The sequence below is a fragment of the Pichia membranifaciens genome, assembly GCF_001661235.1.
Source record: "Pichia membranifaciens NRRL Y-2026 unplaced genomic scaffold PICMEscaffold_2, whole genome shotgun sequence".
Classification (NCBI taxonomy): domain Eukaryota; kingdom Fungi; phylum Ascomycota; class Pichiomycetes; order Pichiales; family Pichiaceae; genus Pichia; species Pichia membranifaciens.
In genome coordinates this window covers 1,142,979-1,166,688 of record NW_017566983.1, presented here as the reverse complement: position 1 = coordinate 1,166,688, position 23,710 = coordinate 1,142,979, and the positions used below count along the sequence as shown (strand labels likewise).

The 23,710-nt window shown below is 41.7% G+C and overlaps 9 protein-coding genes across 9 annotated transcripts; 6 read left to right on the top strand and 3 right to left on the bottom strand.

Moving 5' to 3' along the window:
* Positions 1-304: 304 nt before the first annotated feature.
* On the top strand, positions 305-1,908 carry PICMEDRAFT_15488 (hypothetical protein). Its single transcript, XM_019160847.1, has one exon. It carries the CDS (start codon positions 467-469, stop codon positions 1,805-1,807), a length of 1,341 nt encoding a protein of 446 aa, XP_019018673.1. The 5' UTR covers positions 305-466; the 3' UTR covers positions 1,808-1,908.
* A 272-nt stretch (positions 1,909-2,180) lies between these two features.
* On the top strand, positions 2,181-3,244 carry PICMEDRAFT_15487 (hypothetical protein). The gene has a single exon (XM_019160846.1). The coding sequence runs from the start codon at positions 2,189-2,191 to the stop codon at positions 2,966-2,968; it is 780 nt and encodes a 259-aa protein (XP_019018672.1). The 5' UTR covers positions 2,181-2,188; the 3' UTR covers positions 2,969-3,244.
* PICMEDRAFT_71616 (hypothetical protein) lies at positions 2,995-6,507 on the bottom strand (the record flags this gene model as incomplete). The annotated part of the gene is made up of 1 exon (XM_019163965.1): positions 2,995-6,507. The coding sequence occupies one exon, from the start codon at positions 6,505-6,507 to the stop codon at positions 2,995-2,997; it is 3,513 nt and encodes a 1,170-aa protein (XP_019018671.1).
* A 292-nt stretch (positions 6,508-6,799) lies between these two features.
* PICMEDRAFT_10540 (hypothetical protein) lies at positions 6,800-12,763 on the top strand (the record flags this gene model as incomplete). Its single annotated transcript, XM_019159686.1, has 2 exons — positions 6,800-7,890; positions 8,047-12,763. 2 exons carry the CDS (start codon positions 6,800-6,802, stop codon positions 12,761-12,763), a joined length of 5,808 nt encoding a protein of 1,935 aa, XP_019018670.1.
* A 291-nt stretch (positions 12,764-13,054) lies between these two features.
* On the bottom strand, positions 13,055-13,288 carry PICMEDRAFT_20006 (hypothetical protein; the record flags this gene model as incomplete). Its single annotated transcript, XM_019162149.1, has 1 exon — positions 13,055-13,288. A coding segment is annotated over one exon (234 nt), but the record flags the coding sequence as incomplete, so codon positions are not given.
* A 370-nt stretch (positions 13,289-13,658) lies between these two features.
* On the top strand, positions 13,659-15,117 carry PICMEDRAFT_15484 (hypothetical protein). The gene has a single exon (XM_019160845.1). It carries the CDS (start codon positions 13,735-13,737, stop codon positions 14,872-14,874), a length of 1,140 nt encoding a protein of 379 aa, XP_019018668.1. The 5' UTR covers positions 13,659-13,734; the 3' UTR covers positions 14,875-15,117.
* Positions 15,118-15,267: 150 nt separating this feature from the next.
* Positions 15,268-16,417, top strand: PICMEDRAFT_15483 (hypothetical protein). Its single transcript, XM_019160844.1, has one exon. The coding sequence runs from the start codon at positions 15,364-15,366 to the stop codon at positions 16,330-16,332; it is 969 nt and encodes a 322-aa protein (XP_019018667.1). The 5' UTR covers positions 15,268-15,363; the 3' UTR covers positions 16,333-16,417.
* A 105-nt stretch (positions 16,418-16,522) lies between these two features.
* On the bottom strand, positions 16,523-18,643 carry PICMEDRAFT_10537 (hypothetical protein; the record flags this gene model as incomplete). The annotated part of the gene is made up of 1 exon (XM_019159685.1): positions 16,523-18,643. The coding sequence occupies one exon, from the start codon at positions 18,641-18,643 to the stop codon at positions 16,523-16,525; it is 2,121 nt and encodes a 706-aa protein (XP_019018666.1).
* Positions 18,644-19,186: 543 nt separating this feature from the next.
* Positions 19,187-23,353, top strand: PICMEDRAFT_25402 (hypothetical protein; the record flags this gene model as incomplete). The annotated part of the gene is made up of 5 exons (XM_019162391.1): positions 19,187-19,374; positions 19,672-21,232; positions 21,386-21,897; positions 21,970-22,259; positions 22,464-23,353. Coding segments are annotated over 5 exons (3,441 nt in total), but the record flags the coding sequence as incomplete, so codon positions are not given.
* Positions 23,354-23,710: the final 357 nt, after the last annotated feature.

Here is a 23,710-nt window from a genome sequence, read left to right as displayed (position 1 = left end):
CAGTATATAAATACCGAATCTTAACTAGACTCTTATCTTAATATCTGTTTCAACTACAAACCGATAATCCGGGAAGCCACTTGATAAGTCACTGATTCCAGGTTATTGTGGCTATTATCTGATTAGTATCTAAATGTCTTCGGAAGAAAGATTATGAAATATTCATTTTATCAGTATCCACAGTTTGTCGGCCGATATTACCTGATGTAGCCGCCGAAAACCAAATGTAGAAATACCGGCCGATACCCTCTCATCAGAGCGGTGCGATTTTTGTTATCAGTCCGTTCTGTCGACCCTACAAGCAAACATGCCAGAGATTAAATCGATCCGTTTTCGTATGTTCAACTAAAATAAAAAGAAGTTATGCTGGCAGTTTTTGTCTTCAATCAACAAGAAATGTTATCTGTTGGAAAAAATTGATTAGGTTTTGAGGAATGCTTGCTTGGATCCAATCACGACGCGTCCCATGTCTTCAGATCTCACCAAACCAAACATTATCTTGATCTTAGCCGACAACTTAGGATTTGGTGAGTTAGGATGCTATGGGGGAGGTGTGCTTAGAGGAGCTCCCACTCCCAATATAGACAACCTTGCCAAAGAAGGGGTTTTGTGCACAAATTTCAATGTTGAAAGTGACTGCGTTCCAACAAGATCTGCGCTTATGAGCGGACGGCACCCCTTCAGGACAGGTTGTAGACAATCTGTTCCTTGCGGTTTTCCACAAGGTCTTCAAAGATGGGAAATTACCCTTCCAGAAGCATTGGAGAAGCACGGCTACAAGTCCGCACATCATGGAAAATGGCATTTGGGTGACGTTCAAGGAAGATTCCCTTCGGATAGGGGGTTTGACGAGTGGTATGGTATTCCGAGAACAACTGATGAATCTCAATTCACTGAAAGTGTTGGCTTTGATCCATCAGTTGCTGAAATTCCATACATAATGGAAGGTACAAAAGGAACGCCCTCAGAGAATGTATGTGTTTACGATCTTGATCAACGAAGATTAATCGACGAAAAACTGGTTGAAAAAACTGAAGATTTCATGAGCAGAATGGTCAGTGAAAAACAACCGTTTTTTCTCTATCACCCGCTGGTCCATCTTCATTTTCCAACTCTCCCTCACAGAGACTTTGAAAATGTCACCAAGAACGGTAATTTTGCAGACTCTATGGTTGAGATGGACTACCGTGTTGGCCAAATTCTGAAAAAGGTGGATGAGCTTGGAATCAGAGAAAATACATTCTTGATTTTTGCTAGTGACAACGGTCCTGAATTCAGGCAGCCTTACAGAGGATCTGCGGGGTTCTATAGAGGTACATACCATACAGCTATGGAGGGCAGTTTGAGGGTTCCATTTATTGTTAGATGGCCAAATAAAGTTCCTGAAGGCATCCAAACAAACGAGATGATTCATGTTACTGATATCTTTAGTACTTTATTGGAAGTTGGAGGAGCGTCGCCCCCAGCGGACAGACCGATTGATGGGTTAAACCAGCTTGAGTTTTTGCGTGATCCGCTCAACAAAAAGTCTCCCAGAGAAGGTTTCTTGTTCTTCATCAAAGACAATTTGAGGGCAATAAAATGGCGGGACTGGAAACTTCACTTGTGGTGGGAACCAGAAGTTAATGAATCGAAAGGGCAATTAGAGTCTCCATACTTATTCAATATCATTCGTGATCCAAAGGAGGAGAGTAGTGTGCTTGCTACTAATACTTGGGTTCTTCAACCGATGTTTAGAATGAGAGATAAAACTCTGCTTTCCTTGAAAGAGAATCCAACTCCTAAGGATCCTATGAAATATTTGTAAACATTTTATAGAGTTATATTTACTTTTTGCATTCTGGTATTTTCATGAGTAATCCCAGTGTAGCTTAAACAGTACTTTTGCGGTAAACCAGGAAATTGTTTCAAAACGCTTCAAGAGCTTTTCAGGACATCTTGAATTTTAGAATATAATTAGCCTTATAAAAAAGCTTATCGTAATTCAGACATGAGTGGCCCTCTTGTCCATTTTGTACCGGCATATTTGTAGATATCGCATGAGGTCCTCAAAAATCTTCATTTTTCAAACTTCCAAGGATCGAGCGATCAAGGCGAGAAGAATATTACAGGATATGTGATTTTGCCCCATACTTCAGATTGCATCAATCTTTTATGAAGCTTTTTGTGAGCCAGGCGAACCAAAAAAATGAGCAAAAAAGTGGTATTGCTCAAAAACGAAACAATCCCTTTTGATCCATATAAGACAGACTTCAAAAACCGTTCTGTGGACGCCCTTTTTATTCCATTACTAATTCATCAACCTATCAATCATGGGGAGATAGTAAAATTTTTAACATCATCAGAGTACTTGGATAATTTTCAGGCATTCATCATAACTTCCCAAAGATGCATAGAATCGCTAGACATTGTGTTATCATCCATAGAAGACACGAACATTTTACAAAAAATACTGAATAAACCAGCTTATACAGTGGGACCGGCAACATCTGAAGTTCTTGCGAAACTGGGGTTTGAAGATATCAGAGGAGGAGAAAACGCAGGAAATGGATCTATTTTGTCTGAGCTCATAGTTGCTGACACTTTCTTTCAGAACGGAAACAAAAAGATATTGTTTCTGACAGGAGAGATTCGTAAAGACATCATCCCCGTGAAATTGACTTCGGCAGGTTTTGATCTTAAAGAATTAGTCGCTTACAGGACGGAGGTGATGAAAGATGTTGTTGAGAGGTATTCCTCAGTATACAATAATTTGAGTTCAAGTGATTGTGAAAAGTGGTTAGTATTTTTCAGTCCACAAGGTACAGAATATATAACCGAGCATTTATTAAGTCGAAATTCAGATTTCAAGATTGCGAGCATCGGCCCGAGCACTGAAGCCTATTTGCTAGAGAAGGGTATCAAGCCAGATTTTGTCGCCAAAAAGCCAAATTCTGTTTCACTAGTACAGGGAATACTAGATGCGTAATCTATCAAGGTTTCATTTCTACTTTACTAGAAAGAATGTATAATTTTATTCAGTTCCGATACCACCAATACGCTTTCGGCCGTATTTTTGTAGTCCAGCTCCATTATGAGATCTTTTCGGCTCTGATTCTTAATCTCGATTCCTGGTAACTGGAGCTTTCCTGGCTTCAATGGAACAAAGGTTAGTTGAAACTGGAAATGCGAACCATTATTTTTGATTGTGTCGTTCAAGTTGATTTTTGCTTCTAAATTTTTGACCCCTGAAATAATCCACTTTTGATCAGTATCAATGAACCCTAAGTTTAAATTTACAACTTGGGATGGATCTTCGTTGTTGCTTTCCTCTCCGCTAGGATTATGTTTAAAACGGACCTTTTTTTCTAAAATTGTCTTATTGTCTAAAACTTCGTCCTGATTGTTGAAGGGACCTAACAAATGCACATCGAGTGTGACATTAACGTTGATAGGCTCACAGACGAGGTACTGTAACACTTTATCAAAGTGATATTCAACTACGTTAATCATATTGATCGGTGGCAAGTTGACTGTAATACAGAGCTCTTTTTTCACATTTGATAACATAAACGTCTTGAAGCTATCATCGATTTCAACATCAGGTAAACTATTCAAGAATTGTGTAACATGTTGTTTGAAGTCAGCTTGACTCCCTATATCAATGTACTTCAAAAAGTTGTCAATGATCCGGCTATCGTAGTCAATAATGAATATTTTGCCCGTAAGCGCATAAAAGTTCAACTTGTACTGTAGTATCTCCCAAATCTGATGTGCCACAGATACAAATATAAAGAAATTTTTCTTCTCAACGGAGACAGCCTTCTCCTCTTCCAAAAAATTCACAAACCTCATATTCATGAGCTCAACAATCTCATCTTTGACACTGTTATATGATATCCTAAGAAGCACATCACGATAGGTAAAATCGCTTACTTTGTAAAAAAATGTGGATCCCTGATCAATAAATGCAACCACGTTTTTTGGTGATTTCCATGTTTCAATTTGAGAGTTAGCTGATGATAAAGACACTTCTTGAATTCGTATTGGATTTTCGCCCGATACAGAATTTATGGTATAGTAAGAAAAGAGTGAAAATAACGTTTCATTTGATTTCTCATTAGTCAAAGAATATGAAGAGCGGAAAGTCTCATCGGCAGCAACAGCAATGGGTAGTGAGCTCTGCAATTGCGAGAAGCGTTTCTGCGAGCAAATAAGTTGTCCCTTCAAGTTATCTATTGAGATAAATTGAATCATATACCTAACATCCAACACCGTATTAGAAACATCAGGTGGGAAGAAGTAGGGAATGTATACGGATATCACGCTTCCGCATTTGAGGATAGAGGGCTCTTTTGGTGAGAAAACTAGTTTTTGATCTGTTTCTTTGATAGTAAAATCAAGCTCTTTTGGCTCATTCGGGTGATTCGAGGAAGAGCTGTCAACTAATAACATTTGACACTCAGTATTATTCACTAATTTGTCTGGATCCGTCTTCACAAACACAAGCTCAAGATTGCTAATGTCATTTTTGCCGACCCGGACTTGAAACAAAAGTTTGTCAGAATGTAGATATCGGACTGAAGGTACTTTTATGCTGAATCTTGTGTTTTCTTCCATTGTTTTACTCTTCAAAGCATAGAATGACTCAACTGGCGAAACGTGTATTGTCATACTGACCGGCTGTAATATTTCAAATTTTCCGATGTTGATAGAAATATTGGTAGATTTGAACGTATCGAAAATCACTTTGGAACATGTCAATGTTAGAACGTTTTTCTCTTTTATTTTGACTTCAGATGAAGTGAACTGTATAATTTCGTTACTTGTATTTCTCATGAACAATCTGAATTTATCTACATTGGAGCCAATTTTGGACTTGAACCTTAGGTCTATTTTGTACGTGTCAACTTCATCGCAGTATACAGACGAAATATGGGAAATTCTCAGCAGTTCTTTAGTTTTCAGGGCAATTGGTTTTTCTAATTTAGAGCATAACTTCTTGAAATGACTTTCATCAAATTTGGCGCTCTTATTAACGGCCAATGTGACATAACTTGAAAGTAATTGGAAAACGACATCTAAGCCACGCTGCTCAATCAATTTATCCAAGTTTTCAATGTACACCTCCAGCAAAGTTACCCCTATATATTTCCAGCCACTAGAAAAGTAAAAATCGTAAGATTTCACTAGTTGATCATAGGAAGTCTCATAGTCATCAGTGGAAAAATACAATATAAGTGCAAGTTCTGTTGAAAGTGAAGCAATCGCATTCATGTTTGTAGAGCATTGGTTGTAAGTATTGATCAAGTCTCGCGTGAGCTCAATCACCTTGTCAATAAAAGACTGATTGGAATTCATTATAGACTTCAAGCTCTCATCCAGAATGTTATACGGAGCGCTTGAGAATTGCATATCAATAATAGACATTGAACCTTTCACATAGTAACCTTTTTGTGTTCCTAATGCAATCAATTCATTTCGTTGTAAAAGTTTTAGGCTTCCTATACTATTTATCAGTTCGGCATTTGAGCTTTTGTGTTGCTCTAGTAACTTTTTCAAGTGTTGGTTGCCTAAGAACATTTGAATCAACAGAAAGCTGATTTCATTTCTTTTATAGCACATTTCTAAAGAATTGATAAATGATTTGAGCGTTTGAGCAAGCCGACAAATGTTTTTTGTATATACCATATCTGTAAGATAAGGAACTAGTAAAATTAGTTCTTGTTGGCGGTAGTACAGACTTTTCGATAAAAACTTAGAATTCGAGCTATATTTGATGATATTACTTTGCGGATTGAATATCTCATATATTTGCTCCAGCCTAACAGATTCAAAGTCTTCTTTTTTGATAAAGGGATACTTGTTGAAAAGTTTAGAATAGCAAGCCAAAGCATCTTGTTTTTGCTTTAAGTCTTGGTAAATTTGTGCAGTTTCTACAAGATTACTTTCAGAAGAACGTAATTGTAGGTTAATTGAATCTGCTAGTAACGTTCTCAAAGATGATGATATATATTTCCAAACCTCGACTTTGTCGATATTAGCTTGGTATATCGATTTAATCTTGAAAATGTTATCCACACCAAATTCATTAGTATCGAAGTCAATTTTCAACTTATTGAAAAGATTAGTTTTCAAGTATTTGTCAGCTTTAGTCCTGAGTTCAGTGTTTTCAAAAAAAAATATGAGGTAGGGAACCGTTGGTTCCATCGATTTCATGCTACCTAACCATTGTAAAACCAACGGACGAACTTTTGCTCTATAATCATCTACTGTCTGGCATGAAACAAACATTAATTTCAGATATGAAACATCACTTTTTTTAGATCGAGGAATCTCTTCCACAAATTTGAAATCAACATTCTTCAAAACCCGCAAAGAATCATGGTTGTCTTTCCAGTAGAAGGAAGGTATCTTGACATGTTTTTCAAAATCCGATCTGAAACCGCCTTGAAAAATTGAAAAAGGATCATAAAATCCCACAGTCAACGCAATTGACTCTTCGGGGGTATTGCTATCCAAGACCATCATAGCATCCAGGGCTATCAAGTGGAAATACTCTGCAGCACTTGGGTAGTTTGAGCTTGAAGAGTGAGATGGTCTAGATAGCTCTTGAAGCTGTACACCGAATCGATTGAGAAACTATTTTGAGTTTAAAGAATCCGCGGTGCACGGATAAATTTATACTTTCACCTTGTAATTTTCTTGTTACATGTTTTAGTTCTGCATATACTGAATACCGCAACTTTGTTGATTAAATGAGTTGTTGACGTTTGGTCTGATATAAATATTAGGAGCCAGAGTACTACCGATAACAATTATGTACGAAAACTCTGCAAATAAATTTGTTAACAGTAACTCGAAACAAGAGAATGGGTCGAACCAGAGTAAGAAGCTGATAATACGCTTGTCACGTAAAAACAAATTAATGGATCAAGCGACGAGGAGGCATTATGCCAACAATCCTAATGTTGAGTTCTATTATGAAGAAGATAGAATAATGGATGATCCAGAGTACTGGATAACAATTGCAGAACGGGCAAACATTCCGATCCGTTTTGGGAACCCTCAATCTGATAATAATTTACAGATTTCTGGAACTGAAAGTACACATTTTTCGAATGACAAAAATTCACTGTTAAAATCACTGCAAGAAAGATTCAAGGCGTACAAACAAATGTCTAAGGATGATGAAGATGCTTATTATGCCAACATCGAGCGTGAGTATAAACTGCAAAAGGAACGTGTAAAACAAGCCGAATTTAATGAAAAGACCAGGCAACAACGCATCTCTAAACTCTTTAGACAGCTAGGATACAGCGTCTCGATTGATAAAGAGGCTGGAAACCTATCTTCATCAAGTAGTTGTGTCAAAAGTTTACCCGCAAGTGAGGGTGAAGAGTCAAATTTGGCCATCTCTCAAGTAGAAACTCGCATCTCAGACAACGAACCAGCAGACGATACTGATGATAGCATAATAATACTTTCTGATCCAGAATATAACGAGCATGCTGGCGAAGTGACTCACAATGGTATTCTTAATGACTTCATTGGTGAGGCCGATGTTGGGAATGACACGAGTGAAGATGAAGGTGAAGATGAAGGTGAAGATGAAGGTGAAGATGAAGATGAGGATAATAGCGATATTTACTCCTTTGAACCCATGAGCGAATATGACACTAAACTTGTGAATGAAAATGATAACACTTTTCGTTACGCAGCTAACGGAACTGAGCTAAAGAGTGATTATAGGACAGCCTACAATTTTCCAAGTAATAGAGGCTTTGGAATTCAGGACATAAGGCACCAAGATCAAGAAGTGAGCGAGCTGTCTGGAGAAGACGAAGAGGAGGAAAACATCAAAGTTCGAGAAGAATCAGCCGAATTAGATGAATTAGAAGAGATGGAAGAGTTAGAGGAACTAGAATCAGAAGAGTTAGAAGAATCAGAAGATTTAGAAGAGTCAGAAGAATCAGAAGAATCGGAAGAAGTAGAAGAAGTAGAAGAAGTAGAAGAGGTCGAAGAATTAGTCACAAAAATGGAATCAGGAACAGAAGATTCAGAAAGATATATTGAAGAAGAAGAAGAAGAAGAAGAAGAAGAAGAAGAAGCTGAAAATGCTGTTGACGTAAAGGGGGACTTTGATTCAAAAGTCGCAAAACAATCTTCTTCGGTCTTCAATCTTCCAGAAGAAGAGATCCCAAACTATAGCTATGATCGTAAGCTCGAGAAAGTTGCCGTTAATGACAGTAGGGGAACTCTTTTCAACCGAGAATTTTCTAATCCAAGAGATAATGCAACTGAATCCATATATCACGAGTTCTACATGCAGGAAAAAAATACGGCACCTAGTAATGATAATTATGTTACTTTGGATTCTGACTCGGAGAATTTTAGTAGCGATAAAAGTGATAATAACGAAAAGGCTGATATTGAGGCTGATACAGAGGATCACCTTGAGATTTATAAAGATGATGAAAAATCAACTGGAGGCGAAATCAAGGATGGTGGTTCTAATGACGTAAGTTTAGAGGAGCAGCACCAGATTGATATGAGTGATGCGGCATATGCTTATGAACTAGCAAGACTCTCTCAGCAGTATCAAAACGATATTGACATGATAGTGAATGAGACGCTAGAAGGAGCTCAGAAGACCGACGAAAAGACTCAATCAAACCAAAATTCTAATTCACATGAAAGTGACACAAGGTTGCTGGATATACCACAAGATACAAATTTTTTTACTGTGCATTCAGACTCGGAAGAAACCCGCAAAGACTTGCTGATGGATAAGTCAAAAGCTGAAAACTTAGTTACTGATGATTCTGTTATTGATCAGAATTTATTTTTTTCTGCTATTGAAAATTCTGAATTACATGAATCAACTCCCGTTGTTGCTGACGAAGAGATGAAATCTGTGAGCTCTCCAGTAAAGTACAAACCAGATAACATTTTAGTTACACCATCAACCCCTCCGACACGTGTAATTGATTTTAAGCCAATCACACCACCCTTGCCACCAACACCAGATCCTCCTCAGCTATATATGGGGCTTGCTGAATTGTTGAATGCATCTTTAGACATTCATTCCAAGCAAAGTGCAGGTGAAATCATTGAGGAAAGATTAGTAGATACCGCTCAAAAATTAGTTGAAGAAGTTTCTACCGCTTTTGGGAAGATAGAAAGCTCCGAATTAGACCATTTTCTATCTGCTCCAATCAATAAGCCAACTTTTATTGAAGAAAGTGGAAGTAATGACCGGAAACATCCATTTTCGGATATTGAAGAATTATCCAATGATGCATGCCATAATGGGTCATCGGGTATATTTAGAGAACGCCAACAAGAAGACATTTCACAAAAAGAAGAAAAAGACGAAAAAAGAAATAAGATAAACTCAGGGGAGTCACGCGCAGAAAGAGTGCGTCAAAATTCAAAAGAAGTCGATGGTTCCGAGAGTGATGAAATCAGCAAAGAGGACAATACAACCGAGCACATGGTTGTCAAAGATGAACCAACTGTTTTGCGGAATTTGAAAGAGGCCTCTCCTTTTCACGATTTATTGCAAAACAATGAGAGTTTCAACGCACTGTCTGAATCTTCTGCCTTTGGAATATTAAGTACCAAAAATGAAGAGGAGCGTGAGAACAGTACCAAAACGTTTAGAGAAGAAGACTACATTAATTCTCTTTTGAACGAAACTCTCGCCGACTCTAGAGATCTGAGCTCGGCTCCTTTGTCTGGTGGAGTGTATGGTGAGACAATAATGGAGTCCACCGATGAATTATCTGATGCAGATCAATCTTTCTATCTTACCGACGGAATAAAGGATGAAGATAAAAAATCAGTATATATACCTGATAAGACGAAATACAGGGCCAAAGACGAGTCTGGAAATGAAAGATACCCTGCTACTAACACTGAACAATCACCAAAAAGTTTACCCCAATCGATTGATACTTCCTGTGACACAGGCACTTTTTCCTTGAAAAGACATTACGAGGAAATGGTTAAAGAGGAATTTCCTAGCCCCAATTCGTTTGTTAAACGCGTTAAAGGTGTGATATCTAAGATTTCTTCTTTTTCTTGGTACGACAAAGGTCCAGATCCAGTAATAGAGTCCCTTAACATGAAAGACAATGAATCCCTCCTTACAAATATAGGCGTTCAGGAACAAAACATTGAAGCTGAAGTAGACTTGAATGATTCAGCTGTATCTCAATCGACCAAAGACAATTCCATTGTGAACGTTCCAAAAGATCCAGCTGATAGTCATCATGAATCGTCACTTGAAGAGATAGAGGATAGCGATGCCAGGGTTGATACTATTATTGATGCTGCGGAAGGTTTATCGGAGAAAACTAAAGCTAGCGATAATGAGGTTGAGATGGAAATCAATGATTTCCCAAAAGAAGTTGATGAAATTGAGGTTTCTATTAATCATCTTGAAAATGAAGAATATAATATTTTTCATACCGATGACGCTTCAATTGAGACACCAGAAGCGGCCGTGAGTGATCTCAAAAGTTCTAACGAAAATATTTCCCCGCTTGAGATAGACCTTAGAAAAAGAGACGAGACTGAAAATATCAGGATTGACATGAGCGCTAACAACGAAAAGGCCTGCGAGCCTGTCGATGAGGAACTCCAATTAATTGCAGAACCTATGACCGAAAATAATGAGCATAGTAAAGATGAACCAGATATCATGGTATCCAAGCAAATGGAGAATAACGAAAATCACAATGAAACTATTGTGAATGAAAACAAAGCATATAGTAATAAAATTGAGAGGCAAGAGGATAAAAAATCTTGGCCATTCAACTTGGCTAATGCGTTAGTTGAGTTTTCTAATAGCGCTCTGTCCGAAGCATGCTTTGAAGAAAGTGATGATGTGGGTATTGATGTAGAAGCTACGGATCTTGAGGAAGAAAAAGAAGAAAATAAAGGAGAGGAAGGAGTAAATGGGACATTACCAATTGCTGAAACCAGCTCCGCACAAGCCGAGAGCAGTCAGCCCAGCGATGATGAACTTTCTGATGATAATACTGTCAATGAAGAACATGAGGTGAGTGGGTTGAAGAAAGATGTTTCCTTCGAACGCACTGCTCCATCTATTGCCGGAAGTGAAACAGAGGGAGATGCAGGAGTCAAAGATTCCTCCGTGTCTCAGCATGCATTCGACGAAGAATCCGTCGTGAAATCGAGCATTAAGGGAAAAGATGACTTTTTTTCAGAAGGGGAAACCACAGATGTTATTGTTGTGAATGAATCACCCGCTAACGTGCCTTTTAAAAATGAGGTAGAAGCCAAAACAGCTTTTCCGTCTAAGGTTGTCAAACTTTTTACTGGGTTGTTTAGCGAGAGCAAACTTTCTAAGAAGCAAACCCCTACTGCAGAGGTCGACCCTACTTCGGCTGGTATATCTCACTCAGAGTCAGAGCCGGAAACTGGAGTGTTGCCAAACGATGAGTCGTCTGCGTCCACTTCTGATGCTGACACTAGCACAATCCATATAGAGGTCAAGGGTGAGAAAGATGCATCCGAATCCAGATCCGGGTCTGCATGCGAATCTGAGTCTGAAGCAAACACAGAAGCCACTTCAGATGCTGAAGTTTCTGTCATGCTTGTTCATGAGAATACAAATACGGAGTCGTCTTCCACCGACAGCGAAAGCTCTACTGAAATTATCACAGTTCGAGAGGGCCTGAGTGACGAGATTCATGTAGGTGAGGAAACTGGTGACGAAGGTTCAACAGATATGAATGTCAAGCCCGAAGCTACTGAAATAATGAGAGTTATTGAGTTACCGTCCAAAGAAAGCGAGCCTATTCTCAAGGTGGAAGATACCACTAATATTACCGTAAGGGGTAAGAATGGGGAAGATGATCTTTTGAGTACTCAAAAAGATTTTGATAACGAGCCCCAAAAGCGAGGTCGTAGTGAAATTGTCAAAATGGGTAATGAAGACATTAGAGATGATGACGAGCAACCAAGCAAACGTTTACATGTTGAAAATTCCAGGCTCTTTGTGCCACCAGTTGCTGTGCGAACCAGATCCCGATCTCCTTCTCGTAAAAGTTCAGAAAGTTCACAGAGGACCTTATCAATTGAAGAGGGGACGAAGACATCGATAAACGTAATTGCCAACCGTGTTCTGTCATACGGTTCTGACGATGATCCAGTTGAGCTCAAAGAAGACCAGCTGCCAAGGATGTATCCCAATTTGATTGAAGAGGCTGATCATTTTATAGAGCACGATGCAGAAAAGAAACCGGCAGGCGTGGGTGCATTCGAAACCAATAGCGATGACGAAGAAAACGAATCCAATGCACAAAACGAGAGAGAGAAGACCTTGAAGAGCCCACAGATTGTTGTTACGAAAAGGAAATCCTCTTCACAGGATGCCTCCTCGGAAAGACGGTCTGATAGAATCCTTCGAAACGATGATGTCAAGATAATCGATGAAAAACCTTCGGAAGAGACTGAGGCTAGGCTTACTAGAAGGACCAGATCTTCTAAGAAGCCAAGCACAGATAAGGACGAAACTAAGCCAACAGATGAAGGAGAAAAAGACGAGAAGGAGGACGATGATTTGGACGCAACTTTCGAGGAGAGATTGAAAACGTCTTTGAACAAGCGACCAAATAGCAAGAGTGAGGTGACAGACGAAGCTCCAAGTAGAGGGCGTGGTAGAGGACGAGGCCGGGGCAGAGGAAGAGGACGAGGCCGGGGCAGAGGAAGGGCACGAGGCCGGGGCAAGGGGCGGACCAAGAAACTGTAAAATTACATGTAACCCTAGATAGGAATGATAAAACAAAAAAGAATTGCGTCAAGAAAAGACTGATTAATGTACATGATATGCAAAAAGTATATATGATCTAGAACAAATGGATTGTGAAAAAGCGGCCGGCACAGCGGACGGGATAGAACTTCAGAAGTCGTCATCGTCGTCTTCTTCTCCCGTCTTTGCCGCAAGCCTGGCTTTAAACTCGCCCTGCACACCTTCATCGTCTTCATCATCCAACTCACCGGACTCTGCCTCGACACGCTTGGCCTCTTCCTCCGCCACCGCTTCACATGCGTCTATCCAAGTGGAGTATATATCTATCGGCTCCGATAATGAAGTTATAGAGGTCTGGAACGACTGTCCACAGATTTTGCACGTCAACGTACCAATATTAGACTTCTTGTCAATTGTACAGTTGATCGCCTTCTCGTGATTACAGAAAAGACACGTGAATTGTGTGTCGAGCTTCTGTTTTAGTTTTTTGACTGGTCCTCTGGAGGACTTCTTCCGCTTACCCATGACGTACTAAACTAGCAATGAAAACTTCAGTATTCAGTCCTAGCTCCGTACATCAACTTTTTTGCCAAAAGGAATCAAGCATTAAAACACGAGCAGATGCAGACCCGGACGTGACGTTGCCATTTTCGATTGCTGATCCTTGAAGAATATGATGAATCCTCCTAGAGAAACTACAGGATGAGCACGCCGCCTCTCCCTCTTCGAGGAGGAAAGGAAAAAAGCAGACGGGGCCGATCGGCCCCCCTGTACTAATTTTTTTTGATTTCCTTCTACTTACTTTTTTTCCCAGCTTAATGATATTTTTCAGATTTTTCCGTTTTGAGATTTTCAGACAAATTTTTTTGTTACTTTTCCAACTTTTTTTTTCTTCGATATGCAATGGCAGGAACAGTCTAAAGTTTGCAGACTCTTTTCGGACAGCCAGTGATTCACAAAAGGAATATACAATGCCGCCAAGGAAGACTAGAGCCACCAAAACCGCCAAGGCGGAGACCGCAAAGCCTAAAGCCACCCAAAAGGTGAAGAAGGTGAAGAAGATTTTGGAAAAGGAAAAGGAGGAAAAGGCTACTGAAGAGGTCGAGCCAGAGAGCCTAGCCAGTACTTCAGACAAGATTGTGCAGCCTCTAGATGTGAAAGACAGCACCATTGAGAAAGCCGTGAATGCTTTGTCGCAGTGGAAGAAGCAGCAGGGAGAGAAGTCGTCGAAAAGAGATCTTTTTGAGACCGAGGATGAAGACATCCCTGTATACCTACAGATTACAGCAAAGAAATACTTGGCGACGTCCAAGGTGATCAAGCCACGTATGCTCCAGGTTCCTCATCCTGTTCACGACCTCGAAGACACTCGTGTCTGTCTTTTTGTCAAGGACGACCTTTTCGACGAAGACGCATTGGCTAGAATCGAGGTGTTGAAGGAGGACCAGTTGAAGAACCTTGCACAGATAATCACGGTGAAGGACTTGAAGACCAAGTATCACGCCTACGAAGCTAGACGTAAGCTCTTGTCCGAATACGATATGTTCTTGACCGATTCGTCCATCGCAAACATGATACCTAAGTTGCTGGGTAAAACTTTCTTTGGCTCTTCAAAATTCCCATTGACCATCTCCGTCACTGATAACAAAAAGGTGTCTGTGGACAGGCTAGTGGGCAATTTCAACAAGGCATTGAATTCCGTAGGATATATGCTCCCAATGGGTGTCAACATGGGAATGAGACTAGGAATGCTTGGCCAGGACATCGATAACCTTAAGGACAACATCCACGCGATCACCAAGTTCCTCGAGAAGTATCCAATACGATTGATTCAGTTGAAGCTAAAAGACTCTCCCTCCCTTCCACTCTACATCACGGACAAAATCTACTCCGACGAAGACATTCTCAAACCAGAGAACTCTCAAACTGCAAAGAAGCAGGATGCAGACGACATACCTTTGTCCATATACAGCGAGGGTTTGAAGGAGTTAGGTTTCGAAGAGGAGGAGGCAAACCAATTGCTTGGTAAGAAGAAGAGAACTGCCGACTCTGCTGCACCAGAAGAGTCGAACGGCAAGAAGAGCAAGAAGAGCAAGATCAGCAAGAAGTAAGTGTAGCCACCTCTCTCCTCACTTCCTTCATTTCCTTCACTCATTCTTGACTCCTTTTTCTATAGAGACACACCCCACCTACCCGTATATTTTTTTTCACCATGTAGAATATAACGCCAATATCGAAATAGAGAGCTTTCTGCAGCAACGCACAACACACTGCTCGTACCGCTTTCTGGGCTCTGCAGCAGTCACTACTATCTGCAGCAAGATGCCGTACTGTAATCATAAATGAACAAAGAACAGAGAAACGAAAAAGGGGCTTAAATTTTCCAGCATTATCTGAAGCCTCGCCATAGGCTCACCATACAGATGAGAAAAAGCTAAAGCTGATAGATAAAACAGAAAAGATAGGCTGGCGGTGCATGGCAGCTTGCCACTCTTCAGACTGTCTGCTCTTTATCTGGGATTTTCTTCCAGTAAGAAATATATGCCTTTCGGTACTTAGCTACCTTCGTGTCACACAGACCACCAGGAAAACAGATGATAATGGCAAAGACGAAAGTGACAAACCACTCCAATACATTGATCCTGACAGATGCGACGTTGTTGCATCCAAAGAATGCATCGCCTCTGGCGGAAACGCTGGATGCCTTAAAAGAGTTTGTCAAGACGCAGAGTATACTGCACGGGGTACACAGTTGCTTACAGACTCTACATTTCAAGTCGTTTCGCCGAATAATAATGATTTTTTCTGTACCGAAGATTGCAGATTTGGTTTATGAATATTTGACAAAGCTCGGAATCAAGATAGGATTTGCCAGATATGACAACGGGATAAGCAGCTGCGACTTGGATCCTGAATGTGACGTTTGCGAAGCAAGTAAAGCCGACGCACAACTGGCGATCCTACAACCGAAGGACGCCCCGGAAAGCTATCCGGTGGAGGACAGGTGTCCCGGAGCTGGTGTTTACGGCATCAAATATAATAAAGCTGAAACTTTTCGAAAATTGGAGCCACCCAACCCACCGATTCAAATGCAATCGCCGCCACCTTCTCCTTATGAGGGATGGATAGAAAGGCCCGAAGAGCCCCCTAGTAGTACCACTGTGGGGTTTCATCCGAAGGCGCTGGGCCATTTGTTATATACTTACGATGTTGAAACGGCCAACCATTTTGACCAAAGAGAACGTGATAGTGACGATGAGATGAAAATGAGGCGAGTATTTTCCTCGACAATCGAAACTGCGTTCAGTGACCCTATAAAGGAATCCGCCATGGATGATTTGAATATTGGGGAAGGCTTACATGATGATGATGATGACGACGACGACGATGAAGCCAGCCATGTTTTGAATGGTTCATTATTTCAAAAACCTACGCTCATAAGGGAAGTTTCTGACAAAGCAAAATTCTCCAAAATGAAAATTCCGATAGTTGTTGTTGATACACAAGAAGCTGAGAACTTGCGATCACATGCTGCAGAAATAGATAGTGTTAAAATCGGAAAAGTTTAGCAGTCTCTAAATTGAAAACCATGTGTATATATTGTTGTATAGGGAATGATAAGGTATTAAAAAAGTGCAAAAGACGGGAGGCCGAAAAAGTAAAATACAAAACGGAGAACTTTGAATGTGGTGAGTAAGACGTTCGAATATAATAAGTTGTGGTGTAGGTAGCCGTAGCCGTAGAAGAAGTAGAAAAACATTAGTGGAAAGATTTGAATCTCAAGTTACCCAACAAGAATGCGGAGATAGTGAAAAGAACAAAAACTATGTAAAAGATTATTTGTGGCTTTCCGATGTTGATACCGAAGGAGTAGACACTCAAGAACATCCATGGGGAAATCAAGTTAGTAATGTTTCTAATCAAAGCGAGCGCTCCGAAGAACTCACCGTTTTTCCCCGGGCTAGAATTATATTTGAGCAAGGCAGAATGAAGAATTGGGGATCCAATGGCTGCCGTTGATGAAAAAAACACATAGAAGCATACCGCTACCACTGACACAGAACATGAACATAAAAGTGCGGCAACAAGCTCACATGCTATTGCGAAACCAATGGAAGAGACGTCAATAAAATCCACGTTGAAGGAGTCATGGTCAAATATCCTGGTGAAATGGTGTTGTAGCCAAGGGTTGAATGCTGTCAAAACCAACGCTCTAAAACCAAAGGACACACCCACAAAAAGACTTAACTGTGCTTGGTCCAATTCAAAAGTGTAAATTAGGTAGAGCGCAAGAGGCGTAGAAGCACCAGTAATACAGAAGTTCATTAACACTTCCACCGCTAGCAACAATAATACATTAATGCGAGCAGCGAAGTCCAACTCTGAAGAGCTCACATTTATGGTTGTGCTGCCATTGACGCTGCCGTTGTTGTTATTGATATTAATGTTGGCGCTAGCAGTGTTACTGCTACTGCTGAAATTGCCATTGCTGCTACTCGAAGTGAACTTGTTTCTTGAGGGTGGCAATAACTCCGCCACCTCACTAGAGGACTCCGAGCCGGCTGAGTTTGGCTTGAAATTCAACGGCCGTGTGATCCATAGAAGTTTCAACGAGTTGAAGGATTCCAAGAATGTGGACAGACCAAGGGTGTAGACCCACGAAGGATTTGTTTCCAATTCTCTCTGTGACCTGATGGAGCTTCTTCTAGATTTTGCCTTAAGCTTAGTACTCCGTGACTCTGGAATGAAAAAAATCACTACGAGGATCGACACCACCATCAAGGCGGTGCTGAGGCCGAGAAAATGGATGCCCTTGATCTCGATCAGTGAAGACAACATTGACGACGACAATGGGCCGAGAGCTAAGCCCAAAAATAAGGCGCCGGTGACCTTCCCCAACGCCTGCAAGCGGTCTTTATCGTGCACCACATCAATGGTGTAGGAGTTGGCGAGCCCCAACAGCACAAAGATGGAGCCCCCAAAGGCGTCTAGCAGGGAGCCGGCCAAGTAGCGGCCAAAGGAGAAATACTGCGGCGTCAAGATAAACATCATGGAAAACTTGGATAGCGCCGTCATGGTAAAGGTGAAGAGGATCACTGGCTTGCGGCCGTAGATGTCGCTGAACTTGCCCAACCTGCTCGAAATGAGGATCTTCACGATCGACGAGACAAAACCGACACGCTTCTGCACGCTGGCATTCGCCTGCTGCACGCCCGTGGAGCCGCAGTTGTCCAAGTTGTTGCCGTTGTACATGTAGCAGACGGCCCGCAGCACGAGCTGGAGCTCTGGCGCCATAGCGAAGTTCGACGAGTAGCAGTAGAAAAATAAGATGCACGAGATCATGAATACGGACGGCCGCTTGTGCCACTTCATGTTCACGTGGAACTCTCTCTCCTCAAGAAGAAGCACCGAATCGCTTACCTCCGAGAGCACCGATTCGTCGTCGTGGGCGCCGTCTCCGTCCTCTATCTCGCAGCCATCCTCACCCCCACCCGTCACCGTCGACATGTAGTACCCCCTATAGTTACGGTCGTCAATGCCATCAACGGAGTTAAGGTCCACGCTCCCCGTCGAGTCTTCCTGACGATCATCATCGAGTTCGGCGTCGTACCCGCCTTCGCTTGACGACAGAAGCGCCGCTTCTTCCGCAATGTCGTCGTTCAAGATTGCATAGTCGTACGCCTGCTTCTTCTGGATGTGCATTAGGTTCAAGCTGTGGTACAGGTGCCGATTCTTGCTGCCCTGGTGGTGGTTGCTGTGCCCGTCCCCGCTGTCCTGCTGCATCACTGTATCTGCGGAGGACCCTAGCAGGAAGGCGTTCTCGAATTGCGGCTCCCCCCGCTTCAGCACTATCTTCTTCTTGTGATTCCTGCTCCCCATATTCCTATCGCCCTTCTGCTGCTCTCAGTGCCGCTACAGACCTCCCGTGACCCCCGCTAGCCCCATAAGAGCATCTTCCCAGCCCTGATAAGCTCTCGTCCGAGCCTTTGTCCGACAGCCAGGCTGTTTTCATGCCCCAGTCGGCATCAGCGCCAACGCCAAACGCCCCACCGCATTGCGCGGGAATCAAGCCGAGAGCGAGCCCCCGCCACGGCTGCAGCGGCTGCTATCTGGGCGAGCAAGGAGCGAGCGAGGGCCAGAGAAAGACAGGATGCAGAAGGGAGAGACGGAGGCAGAGAGACGTGAGCAATGCTCAGCTGCAGCAGAGAGGAAGACCGGACGTATCAGAAGCCAAGGGAGACCGACAACCATCGTAGCTGCGATTGCGAGAAAGAGCAATCAGGCGCCGCCCACAGATACGCTTAGAGCCAGAGCCCAATCGAGATTGAATGCCAGGCCATGTTTGCGGAACATCCACCCACCCACACACACACACACACGCAGGCGAACACCCAGAGCCAGAGCCAGACGCAGCCACAGGTCCCACTGGCGTCCGTGATAGTGACGAAGAACTACTACCAGACGGAGAGCATACCGAACACCTTGCAGCTGATGGAGGACGACGTGGTGCATGTGCTGAGCAAGCCTAACGAGCATTGGTGGGACGGCGTGCTCGTGGACCCTGTGGGAAACGTCACGCGGGGATGGTTCCCGGCCTCTTACACCAGGCCGTATAAGGCAGACAGTGGTGTAGACCGCCGCAGGGGCTTTCGAAGGGATGAGCTGTTGCAGGGCGAAGGACGGAGCAACAGCCAGCCCCAAGTGGGAGCCGCCGCCAACCCAAACACTCTACACCCACACGGCAGCCATAATCTCAGCCACCACACCCCCCAGAACAACAGAAGACAATCGATGAAGGCCCGCCCCACGGGTGGCCACGCCCCACCCCATGGCATCCACCACTCGCACAGCCAGCCCCACTACAACGCCAAGTCTGCCGTGAACCATTCGGACATCGCCAACAGCAGCCCAAAACAACACCAGAGCACTCCCCATCAGGCGCCAGTCTCTACGGCGAGATCCGAGCCACCTCCATCGAACGCCTCCTCCCCTTCCATCTTTAAGGAAAAGAACTACTTCGTGCCGAAGACAGACTCTTTTCTCACCTCCTCTTTAGCCAATCAACACCAGCATGAGTCAAGACAGTCCTCAAAGGCGCACACAGAGACTCCGCCATACTCTCTCATGAACTCAATGCATATGGTAACAAATGAGGAGATATCCTCCTATTTCCAGACGTCGAACTCGGAGTCTCAACCCTCTTTCAATTTTGTCCCTATCTGGTTACCCCAATTCACAATTGACAACCAGGTGGTGTACAAGGACCAGGCATTGAAGGTACTAACTCGAGACATACCGTTTGTTGATGCAGACTATCTCAATGAGGACTCAATTCACGAGGTACCAGATACTTCGAACCTCGTGGCCGACCTGAATCCTCTTCCAATCTCGCTGCAGCGTCAAAACACAGAACCAAGCATTAACTCCACACCACCAGCAAACAACTTCAAGTCGTATTCCATATACGATAGCTTTCATGGATCGACCAACAAGCATGCCCCTCAACAAACTCAGGTTTTGATCAACATGCCTGATTTTGCAAATGTACGATTGACTGAGCTTTTCTACACTGATAACACTGACATCTTGACATGGGATGCACTGGCTTCCAGTTTCATCAACTCACTGGATAGAAGTATCTCGTCCCTAGAAGTTTACGATAAACAAAAGTTCAAGGATTCAATGAACGCTTGCTCGAATTGTATCTCTTCACTTCATACAGCCGGAAGACTCATACATCAGCAATTGCTCGACTCAAATAAACAAATTCAGTTCACTGCAATACTGAATAAAATAACAAACATGTTTATTCAGTTTAAGATTTGGACAACACTGACACTGGTGTCATTGGATAGCATGGAGACCTCCAAAAATAGTAAATCATTGGGAATATCAAACCCAGAGGATGTTCCAAAATCAAAACTAAGTAGTTACCATGACGATTCTGTTCGCTGCCGCCGCAAACTTGAAAAACTAGTAACTCACTTGTGTTTGGTAACTGCGTCTTTATCCAATCCCAATCAAAATGGAATTTTTGCCAAAAATGATTCTAAAATCTTGCCAATGATTTATCCAAGATTTGTAAGAGATAAATTTGAAGGAGGAAATTTTAAGAACAAGTTTGTTGATGCCAGATTCTCTCAATCCGATTTTTTTTCTAATCCAGCTCAAAACCAAGTAAATATACTGTTGGATGATGAGGCATTGAACAAATTGGCTTCAACCGAAAAGAAGATTTTAGAATCCCTGAAGGAGGTGCAGGATATATTATCTTTCAAATTGTCGAAAGATGCAACGTTGAAGACATTCATGGATGACCGGAATTTAAAGCTTCTTGCAGCCATATACCAATGTATCCCCCTTCTTTGTCTGTTTATTGATACCATAGAATCCATAGACATGACTGTATTTGCAATGATAAATAAATTAGCAGCAAGAAACTCCAAGCCTGAGAGACAAAACACAATAGTTAGTAAAAACGAGAATCTTAGCCCAAAGAATGACAATGATGAAAGGAGGTCTAGCGACTTTTCCATGCCTGGGTTTTCATTTGCCAAAAAACAGAATGCTGATATGTCTTCTTTTAGTCTTGCTGACGATAATGATAACGATCTAAGTGAGGATTCAGAGAGCAGTAGTCAGTCATTTTATGATGCAACGGCAAAAGTTTTCAGACCTATGATCAATGAATTCATGTACTTGAAACAACTATTGCATTCTGCGTTTACAGATTTAGTTCTTGATGCGCAAACTATAACAGCAACTGACCCTGAGACTTTTTTTCCAATAGAAAGGGAAGGACCTTCCTCTGATAAACCTATTTCCAAAAGCAAACAACTTACCGAAGCTTTAATGAAACAGTTAGAGTTGATAAACTCAGAAATATATCATGATGGCGTTTTCAAACTTGAGCCAAACCTAAAACTACTTGAGACCATCAGGCTAGCAAAGGGGAGGATGCGTCTTATTTCTGTTTCTGTAAATCAATTGAAGGAGGAACGTAGATCAATTTTGAATTACTGCTCAAGGGTAATGAACACCGATTTCAATATTGCTTCATTATTCATTGCAGAAAGACATAACACTTTGGTGTCAATGAACAGTCAATCCACTCAAACCATCTTCACCGGAAAGTCTACCTCTACCATGAATTCTGCAATGGATGGCATTGATACTGCATTCGATATAGATGAAAGGTATTCGAGTAGGGCAACCAATGACCTGTCAGAGTGGCCTGGAACAGAGAATATTCCGTGGTATATGGGACCCGACCATGATGAAGAAGATTTGATATACGAGACTTCTAATTTGAGAGGTGGTCCTGTAAGAAGCTTAGTAGCCAAATTAGTCAATCCTACTTCTCCTAATGACGAATTGTTTGAGCAAACATTTTTCTCTTTCTTCTCCACCTTTGTCAAACCTGTCAAACTTTTTGAAATTTTGATTGAAAAATATCATATTGGAATGCCAGATGCTTTGAGCTACGAAGAATACGGTATCTGGCTAGAGCAAAAATTGAAACCTCAACAAAAAAATGTTTTAGATGTTTTTGAAAACCTTTTCTCTAAATACTGGATTGTTAGATATACCACTCCAGAATTGGTTAGTACATGGGAAAACTTTGTTGCCGAGACTCCTTCAATAGATTCTTCTCTCATTATCTTGGCAAATAAGGCATTATCTTTCAGTGATCAAGAAGAATACATAGACTACTTTCATCTCGGATGTATGGAGCCTAAGCAGATTCCAGTGTCACCAATGACCCCAAGCATAAAGCAATTGAGACTCCAAAATCTCAATATAAATTATGTGGCCGACCAAATTACTGCAGTTCAAGCCTTTTATTACAGGAAACTCAATCTATGGGATTTACTTGGACGCACATATAACTTTTCCAAGATCTTACATAAAAAGAATGACCGTATTAGCTACAATATGAAAGATCCTCTAGGAACTAAGAATATTTCCAATTTTGTCAAAAATTGTAATAACTTGACACACTTTACAACATACATGATCCTACGGAAAGACTCAGAGGAAAGGATCAATGCCATTAAGTTTTTTATCTCACTTGCTGAAAAGCTTCTCTCGCTCAAGAATTTCTCATCGATGACTGCCATTATCAGTGGATTGGGATCTACGAGTATATCTAGGTTACGAAAAACATGGGATGCAGTTCCAAGTTTCTATGTTGCTAAGTTTCAAAAAATGGATAACTTGATGTCCATTGGTAAAAATTACAGTGAATATAGAAATATCTTGAGATTCATGGAGACTGATGACGACCCATACCTTCCATTTCTAGGAATGTACTTGTCTGATTTGAGATTCACTACTGATGGTAATTCTGATTGGCTCGGTTCCAAGAGAGGTTCCAAAGGACTGGTCAATTTTTCAAAAAGAATGAGTATTATGAAAATAATGAAAGAAGTTCTGAATTTCAATGAAACCTTGTACAAAATTGAGCTAGACACTGACTTTTCTTGTTACCTAAATGAGATGTTCACGGGTCTGCCTGATGACGAAAGAATGTATGAATTGTCTATTCAGATTGAACCAAGAGTCAGTCTTTTAAAGAACCCCAAAAATTCTCTATCTGCCGCTGCTCCAAATTCGAGTATAAGTTCAGCTGGCTCTTCTCCATTCGGTAAACTCTTAAGTGGCTATAGTACTTTTGGCTCAATGAGTACAGTGGGTAGTGGTCAAAATGAAGACTCCATTACCAATTTGCATCCTCATAGTGCTGGAGCTAGCAACAATAATAATATCTCGAACGTTATTGCCAAGAAGCAAGAGGGTTTGGGAGCTAGTAGAAAGCCAAAGCGCTACAGAGCACTGTATTCTTTAACTTACTCTGATAAGGACAAAGAAAAGGAAAAGGAAAAGGAAAAGGAAAAAGAAAAGGAAAAAGAAAAGAATTTTTAAAAGGGTGGCGAACTCTAACAG

Coding starts and splice junctions, on each gene's coding strand:
- PICMEDRAFT_15488 (XM_019160847.1), top strand. CDS start 467: ATGTCTTCAGATCTCACCAAACCAAACATTATCTTGATCTTAGCCGAC.
- PICMEDRAFT_15487 (XM_019160846.1), top strand. CDS start 2,189: ATGAGCAAAAAAGTGGTATTGCTCAAAAACGAAACAATCCCTTTTGAT.
- PICMEDRAFT_15484 (XM_019160845.1), top strand. CDS start 13,735: ATGCCGCCAAGGAAGACTAGAGCCACCAAAACCGCCAAGGCGGAGACC.
- PICMEDRAFT_15483 (XM_019160844.1), top strand. CDS start 15,364: ATGGCAAAGACGAAAGTGACAAACCACTCCAATACATTGATCCTGACA.